Here is an 18,426-nt window from a genome sequence, read left to right on the forward strand (position 1 = left end):
ACTGTAATAAAAAAAGCGTTGGGGCTGGCTATTTACATTTTTGCATGGATAACAAATGGAAGAAATTTAAGACAACTGATAAGAAGCCCCCCCCCCACGCTTTTTTTCTACTACAGTAAAATTAAGTGTTTGGTCAATTACTTTCTACTAAAGCGTGTTTTTTTTAGTTTTTTAAACTATTATTATAATGTAATGTATCTTAGTATTCTATTGCATTACTTGCATCAGACATTTTGAATGCTTTGTGGTAAATTCATGTGCAAACATTGTTACACTCCGCAGCTCTGATTTGCACGTTGTAAGTAATTCTAATAACCACTGGCTATTTGTCCAAAGGAAAGTTGGACCCACAAACATACAAATTAAGCTAATAAAAGCGTGTTAATTCGAATAAACTCTCAACTTAATTTGATTATAGAATATTGCAATGTCATCGGGTCTGAGGTTGCATGCCAAATTTTAAAAGAATCCGATCACAAAAAGTGGGCGAAAATTGAGTTGCAAGATTATAAATTTAATTTCGGTGTGGACGGGATTAGAATGCACGCTTAATGATTCCCGGAGGTGAACGTCAGCGAAGACCCGCGCCTTAGACTGCTCGGCTACGAACGCTCATAAAGTGGTGGAATGTACTAACAGTAATAAGCCACTAGCTCTTTGTCCAAAGAAGAGTTACTTACAAACATACAAGTGAAGCTAATAAAAGCGTGTTAAAAAAAATCAATAAAAAATAATTGAAAACCCTTGATTTATAAATTTATTAATTTTTAAATGAGCCGGGTAATAAATGCTGAAAATCTTCCCGCGCGCAGCCGGATTCGAACCCGAGACCCTAGGGTTTCTAACCGAGCGCTTTATCGACTAAGCTATTCGGGCAAAAAAAAAGATCGAGCTATTGCTGCAACAAAAAATGCGTCATGATTATTATTGATTTAATTTCAATTTATTGATGATCCACCCCTATTAGCCATAGCGTGATGTTTTGTAGCTCATGACCTTCCTCAATAAATGGACTATGCAACACAAGAAGTATTTTTCAACTCGAACCAATAGTTCCTGAGATTAGCGCGTTCAAACAAACAAATTTTTCAGCTTTATGTTGTTAGTATACATTTGTTTTCCGTACTGTCAACTGCTTCGATAATACAGACAAAATTAGCTTATCATCATGAACATTTTGTCTTGTTCTGATCTAAAAGTTCAGTAGATGTACTGATTGTATGAGCAATATAACTTTTGCATCTAACCTGTTGAAGTCATATGACGCACTAAGACCGTAATGCGTATTTGGCTTATGTATCATATCACGCCTTCAGGGTATCAGCAAGAATTACTGAGTATAAGTACATGTGATTTAGTTTCTTATCTAATCTATGTGTAGTATTCTATGTATTCTAAAGCTCATTGCTGACATTCGATGCTTCTAATCCCTTCTTTCTCTCCCTTCTTTCACGGCACCTCTTAATAACTTCTGCATTGGATGAGTTTTAAAAAGTTCAGCTTCATAAAATTTCAGTTCTGTGGCAGTTGCATCCTTGCCCTTGATGGATCAGCTTTTCAAATACTTTTATATTTACTTTTACCTAACTTCGAGAATTAAATTTCAAATAAATAATGAATCTTCTGAACCTTATTGTCATTTGTACCCCATTATTTTCTCAGAATCATTGTCTAACGCCAATTTCTCTTATCTAATATTTCCAAGTTTCTAACGACTTATCGTCTAACGTAATTAATCATTCTTAATTTAAAACTAGAATTTTCCCCATCTTACTGTGAAGAAGTTTCGTCTTAAACGATTATCAAGAATCCATGCGTTTCGTCTGGACTCGCAGACTCGTCTGAAATTTGTTTGTTCAGCTTCAGATGTCTGAGACTTTCTTCGGCGATTCCTCTGCAACAACTGCCGTTGATTGTTTGTGGAAAGTGTTTCGAACTCTTAAGTGTTTAAGTGGAAAAACTCGATCGATGTAAGAAAGTGTTTTACTGTGCCTTAATTTAATCGTTTTCTTAATTTGTTTCGCTAGTTGTTGATGTTGTATAGTTAGTTAAGTAATAATGTGTGATTCATTCAAATATTCTAAAATAAAAATTCATTTTATGTTCTTATAAGAACATTAGCTACTATTTAATGTTTGACTTAATATATGTAATCCTGCGTTTTTTTTTGCTTAAGGTGTAAACAGTTTAAAAAATTAATTTTTGTGCAGAGATTAAAATGCAAACTAAATGAAATTTTGGGTGTAACAAAACACAAGATAAGTTCAGAAAAAAAAATGGAAAAAAAAATATATTGGGTTGTTTCATAATAATCGACCGAAATTAAACACACATACACAAAAATGCATCAAAGACAAACGAAAGAATTTTATTCACTGACCATTGTCCACCATTGGCAAAAATATACTTTGATCAACGAACTTTGAGCAAACGCTCTCACGTTGGCAGAATACATCATAACATTGGTCATGAAATCATAAACCCCTTGAATTGTAATATCCTGGTTCGGGAGCTATTTGGCTTTTACAAGACCTGTTCAGCTGAAGAAATATGTGATAATCAGTCGGAGCAAATTCAAGAGAATAAGGTGGGTACGGCAGAATCTCATATTCCAACGTCTGCACCTTTTGCCGGCTACCAACTGAGGCAGGAGGTCAATCTTGCAAGAGTATTGAACCTGATCTATTGACAAGCGCCTACCATTTGATGCCAATTCTCCTGTGACATTTATTCAAAATACGACTGTACAAGTCAGTATTAATGACCTGGACAGTCAGGATTTGCTCATAATGGATCACGATTTTGATAGACCACCAAACAAAGACGAAAATCATCTGTGAATGGTTTTATTTCAGCATCCGCTTCGCAGATTCCCTTTTATGCAGTCACTGTTATTTATACCCTCGTTTGTCGTACAACATTCATTTTTCGTAAACTAGGGTGATATGATGCAAGGATGGGTCTCTAATATTGCGTTCCTGTTTGTACACGTCTCCATACGTCGTGGAGTTGCGTCACCGATAGTTGTTGCGGTACTCATGTTGAGGGCTTTTTTTACCATGTCCATTGTCACTAAATCTTGAAAGATTGTCTGTGGGGCTACAGCGAGTTTTCCTCTCAACTGCTGGACTCTGAACTTGGTCAGGCGTCGACTTTATGCCGTAAACGGCTGATTACATTGCGCAGAACGGCCGTCTCCAGGCTTAGGATTGAATTCCATATCTGTGCTACGAAGCCTAGCAAACAACTAAGACTTTTCTCACTTGTCGGACCTTAACTCCATGCTTTGTTAAAGTTGGCTACTATTACAGCCGCCGAATTTCCAAGCCGGAACTCGTGCAGAATCACAATTCTCACTCCGCATTGCTCCATCAAGTCCTTTAATGTTTCCAACGCTTAGACTGGCAATTATATAGTAAGTGGACTAGTCCACTTCACGTTGTTGGGGTGTTTGGTGGTTCATGACAATGACTGCTGCGCCTGTTGAAAAGAACTGCAGGAATCTCCTGTATAGATTGCGGCCTATAGTTATGAGACAGCACAATAGAAAGAAATTATAAAATAAAATTACTATTTAATTGATAATGATAAAAACATCTTTTTTCTTCCCGCCCTCTAAAAATTTCATTTGAAACTTTTGGTACACTGAATAATCTTTATAAAAACGGCTACGGATGCTTTTGTACTACTTTGCTGATCAACTGGATTTAGCTCATTCCACCATTTTGTTTGTTTACGTGGGAATGCTAAAGGGGCGTGGCTCAACTGAACAATTTTTTTATTTAACATTATTGCTGTCGCCCAAGAAGTCAGGAGACAAACAAAAATTACTCATAGATCTTCGTTAAATGATACGAGTTTTTGAATTTTCTCATTTAAAATTCCAAACATGTTGCTATGTTTATATATATGATGACTATATATCACCTCATTTCGACTAATTGATACTTATTTCTAAAAATTACGAAAAATCTTCTGCAGATATACAGAGACATTTATTGTTATTCTTTTTACATTTTATAAGTATAGTGTTATAGTCCAGGAGTACCAACACATGTTCGCAAACGCATTGTTTATGAAATTAACTCAATTCAAAACTGATAGATATTTTAAAAGTGTATCCAATTTCCTTTTTAACAGCTCTTGTTATAGATTTCAGACCCATCTTCACGCTTGAGTCTTTTCAACACAGCAAAAAAATCTTACGAAATCCAATTTCTATTTTTTTGAATCTGATAGGATGGAATGTCGTGAGTGTTAAGTGAACCGGAAGAAATATTGGACTCCCTTATCCGAAAGAATAAGGTTCTTTTCCGCATAACTGGAACCGTGTTTGAATCAAGGGTGAAACGGGATTTGCACACCCTTCCCCCGAAACGCGGCTAAGTAGTTGTTTTCCACCCTGATTTTTCGCTCTTGATGAATGGTGTAAAATCTTTTTCATACGGACTGTTAATTGCTTTCAGAGACCGAGAATGATCTATTGTTCTTAAATCGATAAAAGATTTCTCGGGTGAAGATTCTAACAATTCAAATGCTTGCGATACATTTTTTGGGAGAGTTGTTAAGATCGTATTTTGTTTATTTTTCTGAAAACGTTTACATTTATTGAAATATGTATTTATATTTTATAGTAGTTTCTCTTTGTATGAACAGTGAAACCCTGATTTTACGTTTCTCAAGGGACTGGGTTAAAAAACGTAAAATACAGGAAATACATAGCAAAAGAAATGTTCGAAGTTTTAGTTTAATTTAATCAAAAACCTTGCCTTCACCCTCAAAATTCTTAATAGTTTGATTTCGAGTTTATAAAAGCTCAGTTTATTCGGTCACAATTCACATTTAAATACTCAAGATTTTTTTTTACTGAATAATTATTTCTACTTTGCCATTAGTATCATGTTCATTGTATACTTCTGAAAATTTTCATTGGTTTTTACCCATATAACCAATACAGTCAAACTCGCTTCGAACGAGCAATGATTTAACGAGAACCCGGATTAAGGGAGGAAATCCGAAATATTTGGTTACTCCGATGTTAAGTCATAGGAGCATAACTCGCTTTTAACGAGCAAACCCCGCTTAGAGCGAGCAATATTTTTGTGATTCATAAAATTTTTATTGGTATGACCTCCAGCTCAGCATATCCTTTCTGAGAAAAATTCCTTTGACACTGAAGTCAACCGAAAGTTAGTGATGAGTCATAAATCCTGAGAAAAAATGATGAGGATCTTCTTTTTTTAATTTGTGGATTAGAGAAGCATTTAAAAAATTAAATATTTGTTGATGCCAATTGGTTATCACTTCCGAGGATATTGTAAATGAACTTCAAGCTAATATGCATATGAAAAAAAAAATGATGAAAGCGACAACGATAATGACAAAAAGGGAAGAAATAGTCAATGGCTTCGATGTGCAGAAAAACTCTAAACTTTTTTTGAAGTCAGAGGTGCAAATGTCAATTTTTTTCGGGTGCACACGAAAGATAATCAGGCAGTACGACAGTTCAAAGTCAATTAACCAGAAATATTAATCTTTATTAATAATAAAGCTAAAAGTCTGTGTCTCTGGATCTCTGTCTGGATGTTCGTTACGCGCATAGCGCCTAGACCGTTCGGCCAATTTTCATGAAATGTGGCACAAAATAAGTATCGTAGCATAGGGGTGAGCACCTCGAAGCGATTTTTCGAAAATTCGATTTTGTTCTTTTTCTTTTTCAATTTTACGAACATTTCACCGAGAAAATTATCACAACGTGGACAAGCAAATGAACATACTGTCCAACCACGGATTGCATGGAATTTTCAAACGTCCAGATAAGACGAATCTAAGTGAATGAGGGGGGAAAGTAAAAATTTGATGCGCGTATTCCGCTCATTTGAATGAGACTCTGCTTCTGCAAAAGCTGACATCGGTAAAAAATCAAAGATTCGTCCATTTCCGGCTGTAAAACGGATATTTGTCTTTCCATACAATCCGTGGTCAGACAGTAGCAAATTAGAGAGACAGGCGAATCAAATTACCTTTTAATTTTCTACTATGGGAAAAGCCGTGCTTGTACCACTAGTGACAATAATAAACAAATGTGAATGAATTTTATGAATTTTTTACGAACACTCTGTTATAACGAGCAGTTATTGCGGTCCCTTCGCGCTCGCTATACTGCCGTGCTAAGCACAGATGTGGTATCTGCAGTAGAGCTGAAAATGAGAAATTGATGATTAAAGTTTTACAACTCGTTTCTTTGATTTGTGACTTAATTAAATGCTCAACTTGCGGTAGTTGCTTCATAAATAACTTATCTAAAAACCGTAAGAGAGTATTTTTGTAAAAATCTTAGTTTAAAATTAATAAATGCAGTTACGACAAATTTTCTTTTCAAAACCTTTTCTTATACTAAGCTATTTTTACCGTAAGTGACAAATAATAGACATTTTTAGGGGTATCTGCGCAGATACGACAAAAGTAGCTTAGAAAAACGTGCTCAATGTATCATTAAATAATACTGAAAACATCTGCTTTCTTTGGACTTAACTGTTTCGCTTTAGTATTTTGTTAATATAAATCTAACAGAATCTACCTTCTGAAAGATATCATTTTCAAAACTCCGGACAGTTAAAACTGTTGTCCATAACAATTTTCTGTTTTTTATATTCGAAGAATGTGTTTTTTTTTTATAATGTTTTGTTTTCTAGATTCATTTTTACCGAGCATGAAGATAATTTTGGCAGCAGATGATACTTAAATAAAAATATTACTGGCCGTAGAATGAAATGCGGTTTTTTTTGCATGAAAGAAGTAGATATAAATACTTTACATGCATTTCATTTTTAGAATTTGCATTTTAAATAACTATTTAAATAGAAAAAGCTGAATATTTACTTTGACAATTATGCAAAGTTGTATTAGTTTTTATTATCAACCTGTATAAACTATTCAACGGTAAACTAATTTTAATATTCTGTGTTACAATAAACTGCTACATTATTAAATATGCTGCTTTACTAAGGTATAAAAGTCGTATCTACAAATTACTAAGGAAAAAAGTGGTAACTACGCAGATACCACTTTAAAGGCTTAGTATTTGTCACTTACGTTCAAATTGCCTTAGTAAACTAAGCAAACTTGCAGTTACGACTTTTTTCTTAAAGCTTTTTTTAATATTTCGCGTTCACAAATCGCCAAAAAACTTGAGATTTAGGTAAATTAAATTACTAACGACCACCTGGTGACAATAACTCAATTTTGATAAAATGTGCAGATACCACATCTGTGCTTAGCACGGCAGTATAAGAGAGTTCGACTGTATTTCAATTTGAAACTCAGCTCTCAAGCTGATGATGTGAGTCATCTTGGTAAAAATAACTTCCACATCATAAATAATGCTAAAACGTTATCCATACTTTTCGCCATAACTGATAATCAAATTATGATGAATGACTGTGCTCATTTATTACCTAGGAATGTGTACAAAATTTTTCTTCTCCTCTGCGTTTAATCTATTACTTTACGTGATATGTTCCATGCTGCGTATATATTTCTCTGTTAAGTATCCGAAGTCGGAAGAATTTCGTTCCATGTGAGTGGTGAAAGAGACACGATATTTGGTGTTTTTTTCAACTTCAGAAACGATTTATTTTGCCGAAGCGTTTTGTATGTTTCGATAACCGTGGTATTGTGCCTGCGACAATGATGTTAAAATCTGTTGTTCTATAATCATGGCGGAAATTGTAGTGGTCTAAATAAACGTATGTTTGACTTTTTTTTTTCTTTTAATTTTTGTTATTTTTCCTCCTTTGGCAAAATATACTGCTACGGCTTCGGTACAATGGGGTTGTTTCCTTCAGTCAAAAATACTACTTTTATTCAATGAAATTGATAGAATAAGCAAAAAATAACAATATCATGGAGCCAGAAAACACTTTTATTTCCCCAACAGTTATTTTTTATGTATATTTTTTAAATATTCGATTTTAGAAATAAAACGTGGTCTTAATGACGTCACAAGTGATGTACTTTGGCGCGTTACTCCATTGCCGTGCTAAATTTTAACGCTTTGCTGTCAACCGTGTTGCCAGGTTATGATAATTTGCGCTGTGCGCCAATGCCACCAGTGAATGGCATTTCATCACTTGTGATGTCATGTGCAGAAGCAGAAAAAAAAAAAAAATGAATTTTAATCTGCGCACCGATTAAATTAATAGTTAAAAAATATTAAACTTCTTCAAATTATTTTAAAATTGGTTAAAGCCTGTGTTTTTAGGCATGCTCTTTCAGAAAAAAAAAACTTTTAAAATTTTGCTGAAACACAGGAAATTTATTTGCAAATCTGTACAGCTGGGTCGTTAACAATTGCTAAAAAAATGTTCACGCTTAGAAATTTACACGGTTGAAACTTCATCGTTTTTTTTTTTTTTTTGAATCACCCTGCATTTTATTTAACAGATAAAGATTCAGTAAATGCTTTTCTTGACTAGTCCAGTAAAGTTTTTTAAAATCTGGTATATTGTATTTGATTGACTTAAAAGTCTTTTCTGCCAAGTAACAATCCATGTTCATTTGATTTCGTACGGACACGAAGAATAAAGAACTTTTACAATTGAATTGACGGAAAGTAGTTTCATTTCAAAAGCTTTTATTTTGAGAATGAAGAAAGCACTTCATTTGAACTATCAATTCTTTCGCTTTTCTTTGTTTATGCAACAAATAAATTTTTGCTAGTAGCTAATAAAAGAAAGAACTTCTTCCACGAGGAGCAAAAAGAATTCTAGTTTATGAAATTTTTGGCTTAGTTATTTGATTTGTAAGTCTTATTTTCTTATTTGTTGTTATTCTCTGCAGATACTTTATTGTGTGTGTGTGTATATATATATATATATATATATATATATATATATATATATATATATATATATATATATATATATATATATATATATATTCGAGAATTTATTTGGGCAATCAACTGGTTTGCGTCTTTCAGAAGAAGTGTATTGTGTATTAGGATGTATCGAATAACTCTTTTTTTGGAAATTCAAAATGTTAAGTAGAGTTGCTCATAGAGACCCACATGTACCACACAATTTTTTTTTATTGAAATCAAAAAATATTTAAGTACGTCGCACGAAGGTTGAAGTTAATAATCTTCTGCAAAAAGTCCTTTATATGTATTTATATACACTATGTGACCAAAAGTATTGGGACACTTTCAAGAATTCACATTTTTAAGTATTACTGGAGAAATAAAAGAGCAATTGCTTTGCAACTTTTGTCGCATAGAAAGTATGTTTTAACTGTCATTTTCCATCAAAAGTTACATCACCCATGCATTTAGGGGACCAGCAACAAATTGAGGAAAACAAAAATGTTATTTGATCATCGTTCATCGTAAATAGCTGAGAATAAGCTGTATATTTCAGAAATTAGTTACCTTATATTTATGTACTTTCGAGAAAATATCGCTGATATTCATGAAAATATAAGCATTTCTTTCAGAACTACAAATTTTATTTGATGATTTTTGGCTCATAACGGGTAAAGAGTTCCGTCAAAGCTTACCAAACTTTCAGAAAACTTAACAGCACACAAGAGAAGAACACAATTTATAACTTCCATTATCCAAACCCCAACTAGATTTTCCAACTCATTAAAAAGCTCCAGTTCAATATCTTAAAAATTCCGAAAGTTATCAGCGATATAATGAGTTGAATTTGAATAGATCTTGGATAGGCGACGACTCGTTAGGGGTCGTTCGCAAGTTTGCAGCATTTGCTTGCATTCGCTCAGTGTCATTCGTGATAAAACAGATTATTTGCGAACGATCCCTCACGACTCCTAGTCTGCTCAAGAGCTATTCAAATTCAGGTTATTTGAACGCTGATAACTTTTTGAATTCATAAGATATTGAACTGAAATTTTATTTTGGGTTGGAAAATCTATTTGGGGTTTAGATTATGAAAGTTATCAATTGCTATCTTTCGCGCATGCTCAGAGAAAAATTAATTGCTTTAAACTTTCATATTTCATCAAATTTTCAACAGTTAGCTTTCAAATTTTAGTTTCATACTTCTCTTGTATGCTGCCAAGTTTTCTGAAAGTTTGGTAAGTTTCGATTGAAAACTTTGCGTATTTTGAGCTAAAAAGCTTCAAATAAAATTCGTAGTTCTAAAAGAAATGCAAAATAATTGTTCGTAGTAGGGTAACTAATTTCTGAAATTTACAGCTTATTCGTAGTTATTTATGGTGAACGATGATCAAAAAACCTTTTTGTTTTCCGAAATTTTTGCTGGTCCCCTAACTGCATGGGTGATATAACTTTCAATAGAAAAGGACAGCTAGATGATACCTTTTGTGTGACAAAAGTTACAAAGCAATTGGTATTTTATTTCTCGAGAAATGCTTCAAAATGTGAATTTTTGAAAGTGTCCTAATACTTTTGATCATATAGTCTATATATATATATATATATATATATATATTAGGGTGGTCCTTATTTATATGGGAAAATATTTTTTTCGGAATTCAACAAGTGACGCCCCCTAGTTTTGTGACACTATAATAAAAAGTAATCTGTGCAAAATTTGAACTCGATCGGTTAATAATAACACGTGCCCCTAGGGCGTTGAACTTTAACCCTTTTAATAATTTTCCCACAAATCGAGTTTTTACTCTAGACCCCGTACATCGTTTCTCCTAGGTTTTTCCCCTCGCACTAAAATTAATCTTTAATTTACTTCATATCATCTAAAGATTTTACATTCAGGGTTCGTACGGGTCATGGAAATCCTGAAAAGTCATGGAAAAAAAATAAGCGAATTTCAGTCCTGGAAAAGTCATGGAAAAAAATCTGAATTTTGAAATCTCATTTCATCCACTTCTGTCGCAGCCGCTTGCCTTTTTTTTTTTTTTTTGCGATGTGATTTTACTGCTTGGACATTGATTATTTTGAATTTACTGTTATTTTCGACACTTCTTGTGTTTCATATTCTGTAGTAGCGAAATTTCACGTTCTTAGTTTTGCCACGCCCACTCAAAAAAAAAAAAGCAATTCAATTGCATCCGAATTTGATTCCATCACTCGTAAGAACTTTATTATTAAACTTATCAGAGTTTATCTTAATTTGTTGAAGGTTTTAGAAAATAAAGATCTTTAGTCAGGCGACGGAATACAGAAAAAGAGAAATTCTAATACTTTAAAAACAGTAGTACCCAACATACGACCCGCAAAACTAATCCATGCGACCCACTGCTACGCTCAATGTCAGGAATCAAACATGTTTTGTAGTTTCTGCACCTATTAATTTATATGCATTTGAAAATGTGCAAATAAGTAAACAAAACAAGTATACTTTTGAATCAGAAGATTGATTCATTACTAAATGGTTTTTTCATAAAAGATCTTATTTAGAAACATAAAAAACTAAACTATGTGGCTTTGTTCAGTAAGTTACCGCCCTTGAGCCAGGCTAAGGCAGAAATACATGAAATACACCTCCAGCTCAGTCATTTCCAGCCGAGGACTGCAGTTTTGTGCTTATTAGCACGGCATTGCTTCGGTCACTTGTCTGGTCTGCTAATTCCATATCAACTACCAGTTTGTTTGGCGCTCTTTGCTTCCTTAAGAGGTTTCCCATCTCCAGCTCAGTCACTTTCCTATGCCGGGCTGTTGAGTGCTAATAAGCACGAAACTGCAGTCATCGGTTGGAAATGACTGAGCTGGAGGTGTATTTCATGCATGTGGCTTTGCTTTAAAGAACCAAAATACTGTCAAGTATCGTGGATTATTAAATGCACTGTTGACACTAAAAGGCAACTTTTGAAGCAAATATATTGAAACTTAGTGATGATTCATTCAACCTTTGTCCCATTTAATATCATTCTGCCTGTTTATAAATAAAATATCAGACATTTAAGCATCATCATATTCGTTTCACTGCACTTTACGTAAATTTATGTGATGAAGACAAATAAGAATAGTTTAGTTTTTTAAGTGTACACCTATATTTTTTACATTACGAGTAAGTGCTTCAAAGAGGCTGTGGTATTCATGTAGATGTTTTGCTAATGCTCATTTCCAAAAATTATCAAGTTTGAGATTGAATAGTGCTATTCTCTTCGAGTAAAGAGGTCATGAAATTTTTCATTGAAGTCATGAAAAAGTCTTGAAAAAGTCATGGAATTTTTTCATCCAAATAGAGTATGAACCCTGTACATTGAATAAGAATGAAATAGTGCTTTAGAAACTTTACCTTAATCTTACGCTTTTCTCAATGTATTTCAATCAGGTGCAATTTCTTCCGAATCTTGGACTGTCTGTAAACTAAATTGCTTTTGTGACTCAAATTTGGTAAATTGATTGTGAAATTCTTCGATTAATATTATGCTCCTTTTTCAGTTGTATCATTCACAACTTTCAGTATTTTAACGATACCTCTTCCCTTTAACTAGCTTCCTTCATTTTGCCACGAATCAGGATCAAATAGGAAAACATCTTTTGGTGTTTGTAACTTATCAAACAGTTTTATATTGACTTGTAATTGATTCTATAAAGAGGAAGATCTTTACTAAGGAAGTATTCGAAATCATCTACTGTTATTTGAAAATTTTTATACAGTCATCAGACACGCTTTCCTTATCAGCAAGCATTTTTTGGAGTAGTCTTTTCCTATCTTCAAAGTTAATTCCTTCATCCAATACGGACAAAGCTACTAATTCATTCCCTAAATACCATAAGTGATTTATGAATTTTCCAATCACTGCTTCTGCTGCACGTTTGTCATCATTTTGTACGCTGCTAGTTTTTATAGACACATTATATTATTTAAATTAGCCTAAATTGGGTTGCTGCGAAAAATCATATCTTCATACAGCATCTAACTGTAAAACAGCATTTATGGGCTTTCTTTTCATGTAAGGTTAATTTAAATTGTTTCCAGTTTATTGCTTTTTTTTTCAGTTACATCTGGATGTAGCTTTTTGTATCCAAGTGAATAACTACAAAACCTAAATTTAAATTCATGAAATTTGATTTTACCTCTCGACGATTTTCTCTTACTCTCTTAAGGGATGTCCAATTGATCACAAGGTCATTTGGATTTAAATTTACTGCATCTACATAGGCTGTTAATAAATGAACAGCATCTTTGTCCCTAATACGGCATTTGTCTAACAGTGATGAAAGGCGAGCCGATATCAATAGTTGTTAAGCCTTTTTTTTTCGTTGTAGTAGAACAGATATAGAAAAAAGTTTCAACAAGTTAGGATAGATACCCATTTCGGTTTCTAAATCTTGTGAATTGCAAGAAGAATTTGATGATAATAAAGGTATATGTACTGAAATAGAAGAAAATTAATTTAAAGTATAAATTTTTACATTATTCCGATCTGGACATTTTTTAAATTTATATTTTAGGTATGGAAAATACAGTATATATTTATGTTAGAGTAATCGAGTATTTTTCGAAATTTATGCTTTAAGAATTAAGAATTGCATAAACATTTAAATATATTTATAACTAAAGAACAGCGAATTAAAATACAATTGCCAGTATTATATTTATAGCGCTGAAATCTAGCGGCCCTATTTGCCACACCTATAACCTACACAGGAAATTTTTTAAAGCAACACACCCAAAGCCTGAAGGAGGCAATTTGTTATCGTCAAAGATCATTCATTAATGGCCTAGGCCGTTCATTAATGGCCTTTAGAATCCCTTGTGTCTATATTGGTTGGAAGAAATGTTCCCCTGCTGCTTGGTTTGAACCGAGCGGAAAATAGCGGTATGGCTGAACCAAAGCCATTGGTGTACATGAAGCCTCTATAACATGTAAAATTTTACACAATGAAAGTGAGAGAATGGTCAGTCTGGAAGTAGCAACATCTATTCACGTTCAAAATTACTTTGAATATGAAACTAAAGAAAACTTTCACATAAAAATGAGAAAATCCGCAATTTCTTCTTCGAAACTCAAAAAAGGGGGCCCTAGGGGCACGGGTTAATATTCATGGATTGACTTAAAATTTTGCAAGGATCATTTATTTGTATAATGGAACAAATTGAGGGGGCGTCGCGTAAAATATCTACAACTTCAAAAATAAGGACTACCCTAATATATATATAATATAATATACACACAGGGTGGTTATAAAATAACGTGAGGTGTTCAGAGTCCTCTAGCATGTGAAGTACTGGACGAAGATTCACCAAATTTTATGGGCGTACATAGCAGACCATGGGGTTTCGATTTCTACAATAAAAAAATAGTACCAAAAGTCACCACCAGGGGGAATTTTGCTAAAGTGAATTACTTCCGAATACTGAAGAATTAAATGCCAAAAAATTCCAATTAAAAGCTCACATCAAGTTATTTGCTACAAATAATTGTTGCTTACCAAATGAGGTTCAATAAAACCAACAAGAAATTTCAATTTGTAACAAGAGAAGAATTTTACCCAAAGTCGTCATTAAGAATTTTCGGCGCAGCAGCAAGGATTTCTTTCTGAATAATATTCATGTAAGATGATGCACCACCCGATGTTGAACTTTAGGTTCTGAGTGTATGGCGGCAACATTTCTTTGATAGCAGTTATATTATTCATGCATTTCCTACGGTATGGAGACCGTGGTCGCCCAATCTTTCACCTTGCGATTTTTAACCATGGGGATTTCGTAACGGCATTTTGTATCTGCGACATGTTTCCGATACCTCAATTTTCAAAACTAGAAAAATGTTACAGGTAGGCGAGATTCATCCCCCCTCCTCCCTCAGAGGCGTGGAAAATATTGTGCATTGTATACAGTACCTGGAAAATCTCGATATTGGTCAGATTGAACCTCACTTGTTGGTAAAAACCATATTTTGTGAATAAAATTGATTCATATTTTATCAGTTAGCATTTATTCCTTCAATATTTACAGTAATACACCTTTTCAACGCCAAAATTTCCCCTGGTGCTGATTTTTGGTACTATTTTTTATTTTATTTCAGAAATCGAAATCCCATGGTCTACTGTGTATGCCCATGAAATTTGACAATATTTCGTCCACTGCATTACTCGCTAGAAGGCTCTGAACACCTCACGTTATTTCATAACCACCCTGTATATATATATATATATATATATATATATATATATATATATATATATATATATATATATATATATATATATATATATATATATATATATATTAACGAAATTTTTTGAAAATTTTAGTTGACTGATGTAAACTATGAAGTCGAACATTTTTGTTAAAAAAAAAAAAAACTTTTGCTCTTATGCAATATTTAGGTGTCGGGCATAAATACACACAAAAAAGTAAAAATAAGCAAAATAATTACATTGAGAGGAATAAAAATTCTCCTGATTCTATATTTGCTGGTTCTTTTGTAAAATGACCTCCTCAATGCAAATATGACCTCCGTTTTCTCCCATCACTCACCACTTTCTGGAAATGGCACCTTCCTATTCTTTTCAGTTTTTGACAATTTCATTGCCACTAATTTTAATTTAGAGGGAAACAACGCATTAGATTAAATGTTAAATTTCCTCTATAGGGCTAAAGAGATGACAAGTTTAAAAGCATAAATATTTATAGCAAGGAGAGAGACTTAGGAAAAGGGCGAGAGAGCTAAAATATTTTTAAAAAATCATTAATTTTTTTCCGTTTTTTTTTTTTTCAATATTTTTTACAACGTGAACATATTTTTGTATTCGGCGCTCATGCGAGTAAGGCCAGTACTCTGGTTGTGGAATTATATTGTCGGCAATATTTGTGCGAACTTACCTTGGGGTTTTGAGGGATTCACCAACAGAAGGTGTGCACAGAAATTTTGGAGCCCGTCACAAATGACTTTTAAGGGCCCCCATCCATATTGTTTACCCCTACGTCCCTACATATATTTCACCCTTCATTTTAAAAATCTCGCCCCCCCCCCTTCAGGATCGGGCCCCGACCTTCAGGTGCCCCCCTCCCCCTCGAGCACCAAAGGAAAAGACAGTTTGAAACCAATTTACCGATTGCTTTTTTTAAGTAGAATTCAAATATTTCGGTGTTGGCACCCCCCCTCTCAACTACAGAACTATATGTGATATAATTTTTAATTACGTATTAGTGTTTTGCAGTTACTTTTGTAAGACATACGTTAAACCAGTGAGCTTCAGCCCACTGGCCGCTTTCGGGCTGCTGTGTTCAATATATTAATAGATCGCCTCACAATGCATTTTTTCCCCATATGAACTGGGATTTCGATAAACACCAGTATTCTTTTGTTATTACGAAGATAAAAAGAACAATGAGTTTTGAGGGTTGCACCATTTCGTTGATGTTTTGAAATTTCATTAATCTTCACCTACGAACAGTGGTACAAAACTATGTTCGGTTGGCCACTGCACGTGGCCGTAACAGTGGCGTAGCAGTTAAAATATTTCAATTTAATTCATTCCTATAAGGCAAAAAGGCTCAGATCGCTTAAAAATAAAGTACATTAAAAAAAAAATGCCTGCAAAGGAAAAAATAACGAACGAAACAAAGGGAATAAAAGACGTAACCGTGTTAACCATAGGCTGCACGAACAAAGAGACATTAAGACATTAAATACCAAAAAAACAAAAACAAAAAGGAAAAGTTTTAAGTCTCCTGTTATCGGAGAATTCAAAGCGAGAGAGAGAAGATATTCTAATTCATTTATTTTATGACTGAGTTCTTGAATCGGTGTATTTTTGATAGTTTGGTGTCTAATTATTAAACCCATAATAATAAATTATTCAAGGAATTATCGGAGAAGCCAAAGCGAGAGAGAGAGAGAGATTTTAATTTATTTATTTTATTTCTGAGTTCTAGATTCGGTGTATTTTTGATGGTTTGGTGTCTAATTACTACAACCCGTAATAATAAATTATTCAAGAAATTATCGCCAAAGCGGGGGAGAGAGAGATAGATTCTAATTTATTTATTTTATTGCTGAGTTCTAGATTCATTGTATTTTTGATAGTTTGGTGTCTAATTACTACAACCCCTAATAATAAATTATTCAAGAAATTATCGGAGAAGCCAAAGCAAGAGAGAGAGAGAGAGAGATTTTAATTTATTTATTTTATGGCTGATTTCTAGATTCAGTGTATTTTGATAGTTTGGTGTCTAATTCTCACAACCCATAGAAATAAATTATTCAGTAAAAAAAAAGTTTTAAAACATTTTGAGTCTTAATTTTTTTTTCAAGTGTTATTACTTCATTTTGTTTTAACTTTTTTAAAAGTAAATATTAGATTTTTCCTGAAATAAATATGCGATAACTGCAAAACTTGCAGTCACGCCGCATGCTTGTGAAGCGTGTGTCTTTCGAGAGAAAATAACAGAAATTTTAATTCAAGCATTTGTTAATTCATGCAATTAAATTAATCATGCAATTAATTTGTTAATTCAAGCAATTCATTCATTTGTTAAATGAGTTGTACATTTCAGGACACGCCGTAAAAGTTCTAGCAAACTTTTAGAACTTTGAATAAAATATTCATCTAGCTTTGTGAATTTGATTTTACTTTTAACCTTGCAATTTATATTTTATACTCATATATATATTTTTTTCCTTTCAGGAGCTTGGATTCAATACGAATTTAAAAATAAACTTGTCTGATCTGACTTCTGTACTGGAGGAATTATTGCTCAATATAGTAAATAGACCAATTCTACAATTAGCTTTTATGACGTATCAAAACGAACTGCAATTTTTGAGGTAAGTGTTGAATTAGTTTTCATCTGCTGTTCTTTAAGTCGAGTTTATTACTCCGAAGGGATGACAGTTTAGAACTCTTTAAATATCATTTCATAACTTGATCAATAACTTTGACTATGTATTTATTGATAGTTATTATTGAAGCCCATATTAATTATATAAATATATATAATTATATAATATCGTTGAAGTATGCATGCAAATATGCACAAAAAATATGCCTTAAAAATTTAAAAATACGCACTAATATTTTTTTACTAACTTAAAAAAAAAAAAAAAAGTTTCACATCTGAGTCAAAATGATTAGCAATTTTATATTATGTTAATCAACTATCACACATAAATTAGTATTCATATAAATTACTGTTATTGACATCAATTGCTATTAAAAAAAACAAAATATTTCAAAGTTTTCTTTTGTTAGACGTTGCCTTTTGTAATTTACTATCGGTTTTGAAAACGAAAATATACTTTTAACTTCTGCAGATGTTATTATTAGTTTAAAAAATCCCATTTGTTAAAACCCATTAAAGATTTCTAAACAAATGCTCTAATTCAGGGTTCTCTATTCCTTTTCTTGAAATGGTTTCCGTAGGTTGCCAGAGTTTTTGTTCTGTTTGAAAAAAATCTTGGGTTTTTAAGTTTTGTTCAAAATTAAAGTAATAATAATAATAATAATAAAAACAGGTG

The 18,426-nt window shown here is 32.9% G+C and overlaps 1 protein-coding gene across 1 annotated transcript in view; it reads left to right on the top strand.

The window, feature by feature from the left end:
- Positions 1-17,740, top strand: part of LOC129234349 (ninein-like protein) — a 206,242-nt gene extending 188,502 nt beyond the window's left edge. Inside the window, exon 8 of the mRNA XM_054868342.1 lies at positions 17,597-17,740. Within this exon, the coding sequence (XP_054724317.1) occupies positions 17,597-17,740 (144 nt within the window). The remainder of the gene's footprint in view (positions 1-17,596) is intronic.
- The last annotated feature ends 686 nt before the right edge of the window (positions 17,741-18,426 follow it).

The sequence above is a fragment of the Uloborus diversus genome, chromosome 1 (genome assembly GCF_026930045.1).
Source record: "Uloborus diversus isolate 005 chromosome 1, Udiv.v.3.1, whole genome shotgun sequence".
NCBI lineage: Eukaryota > Metazoa > Arthropoda > Arachnida > Araneae > Uloboridae > Uloborus > Uloborus diversus.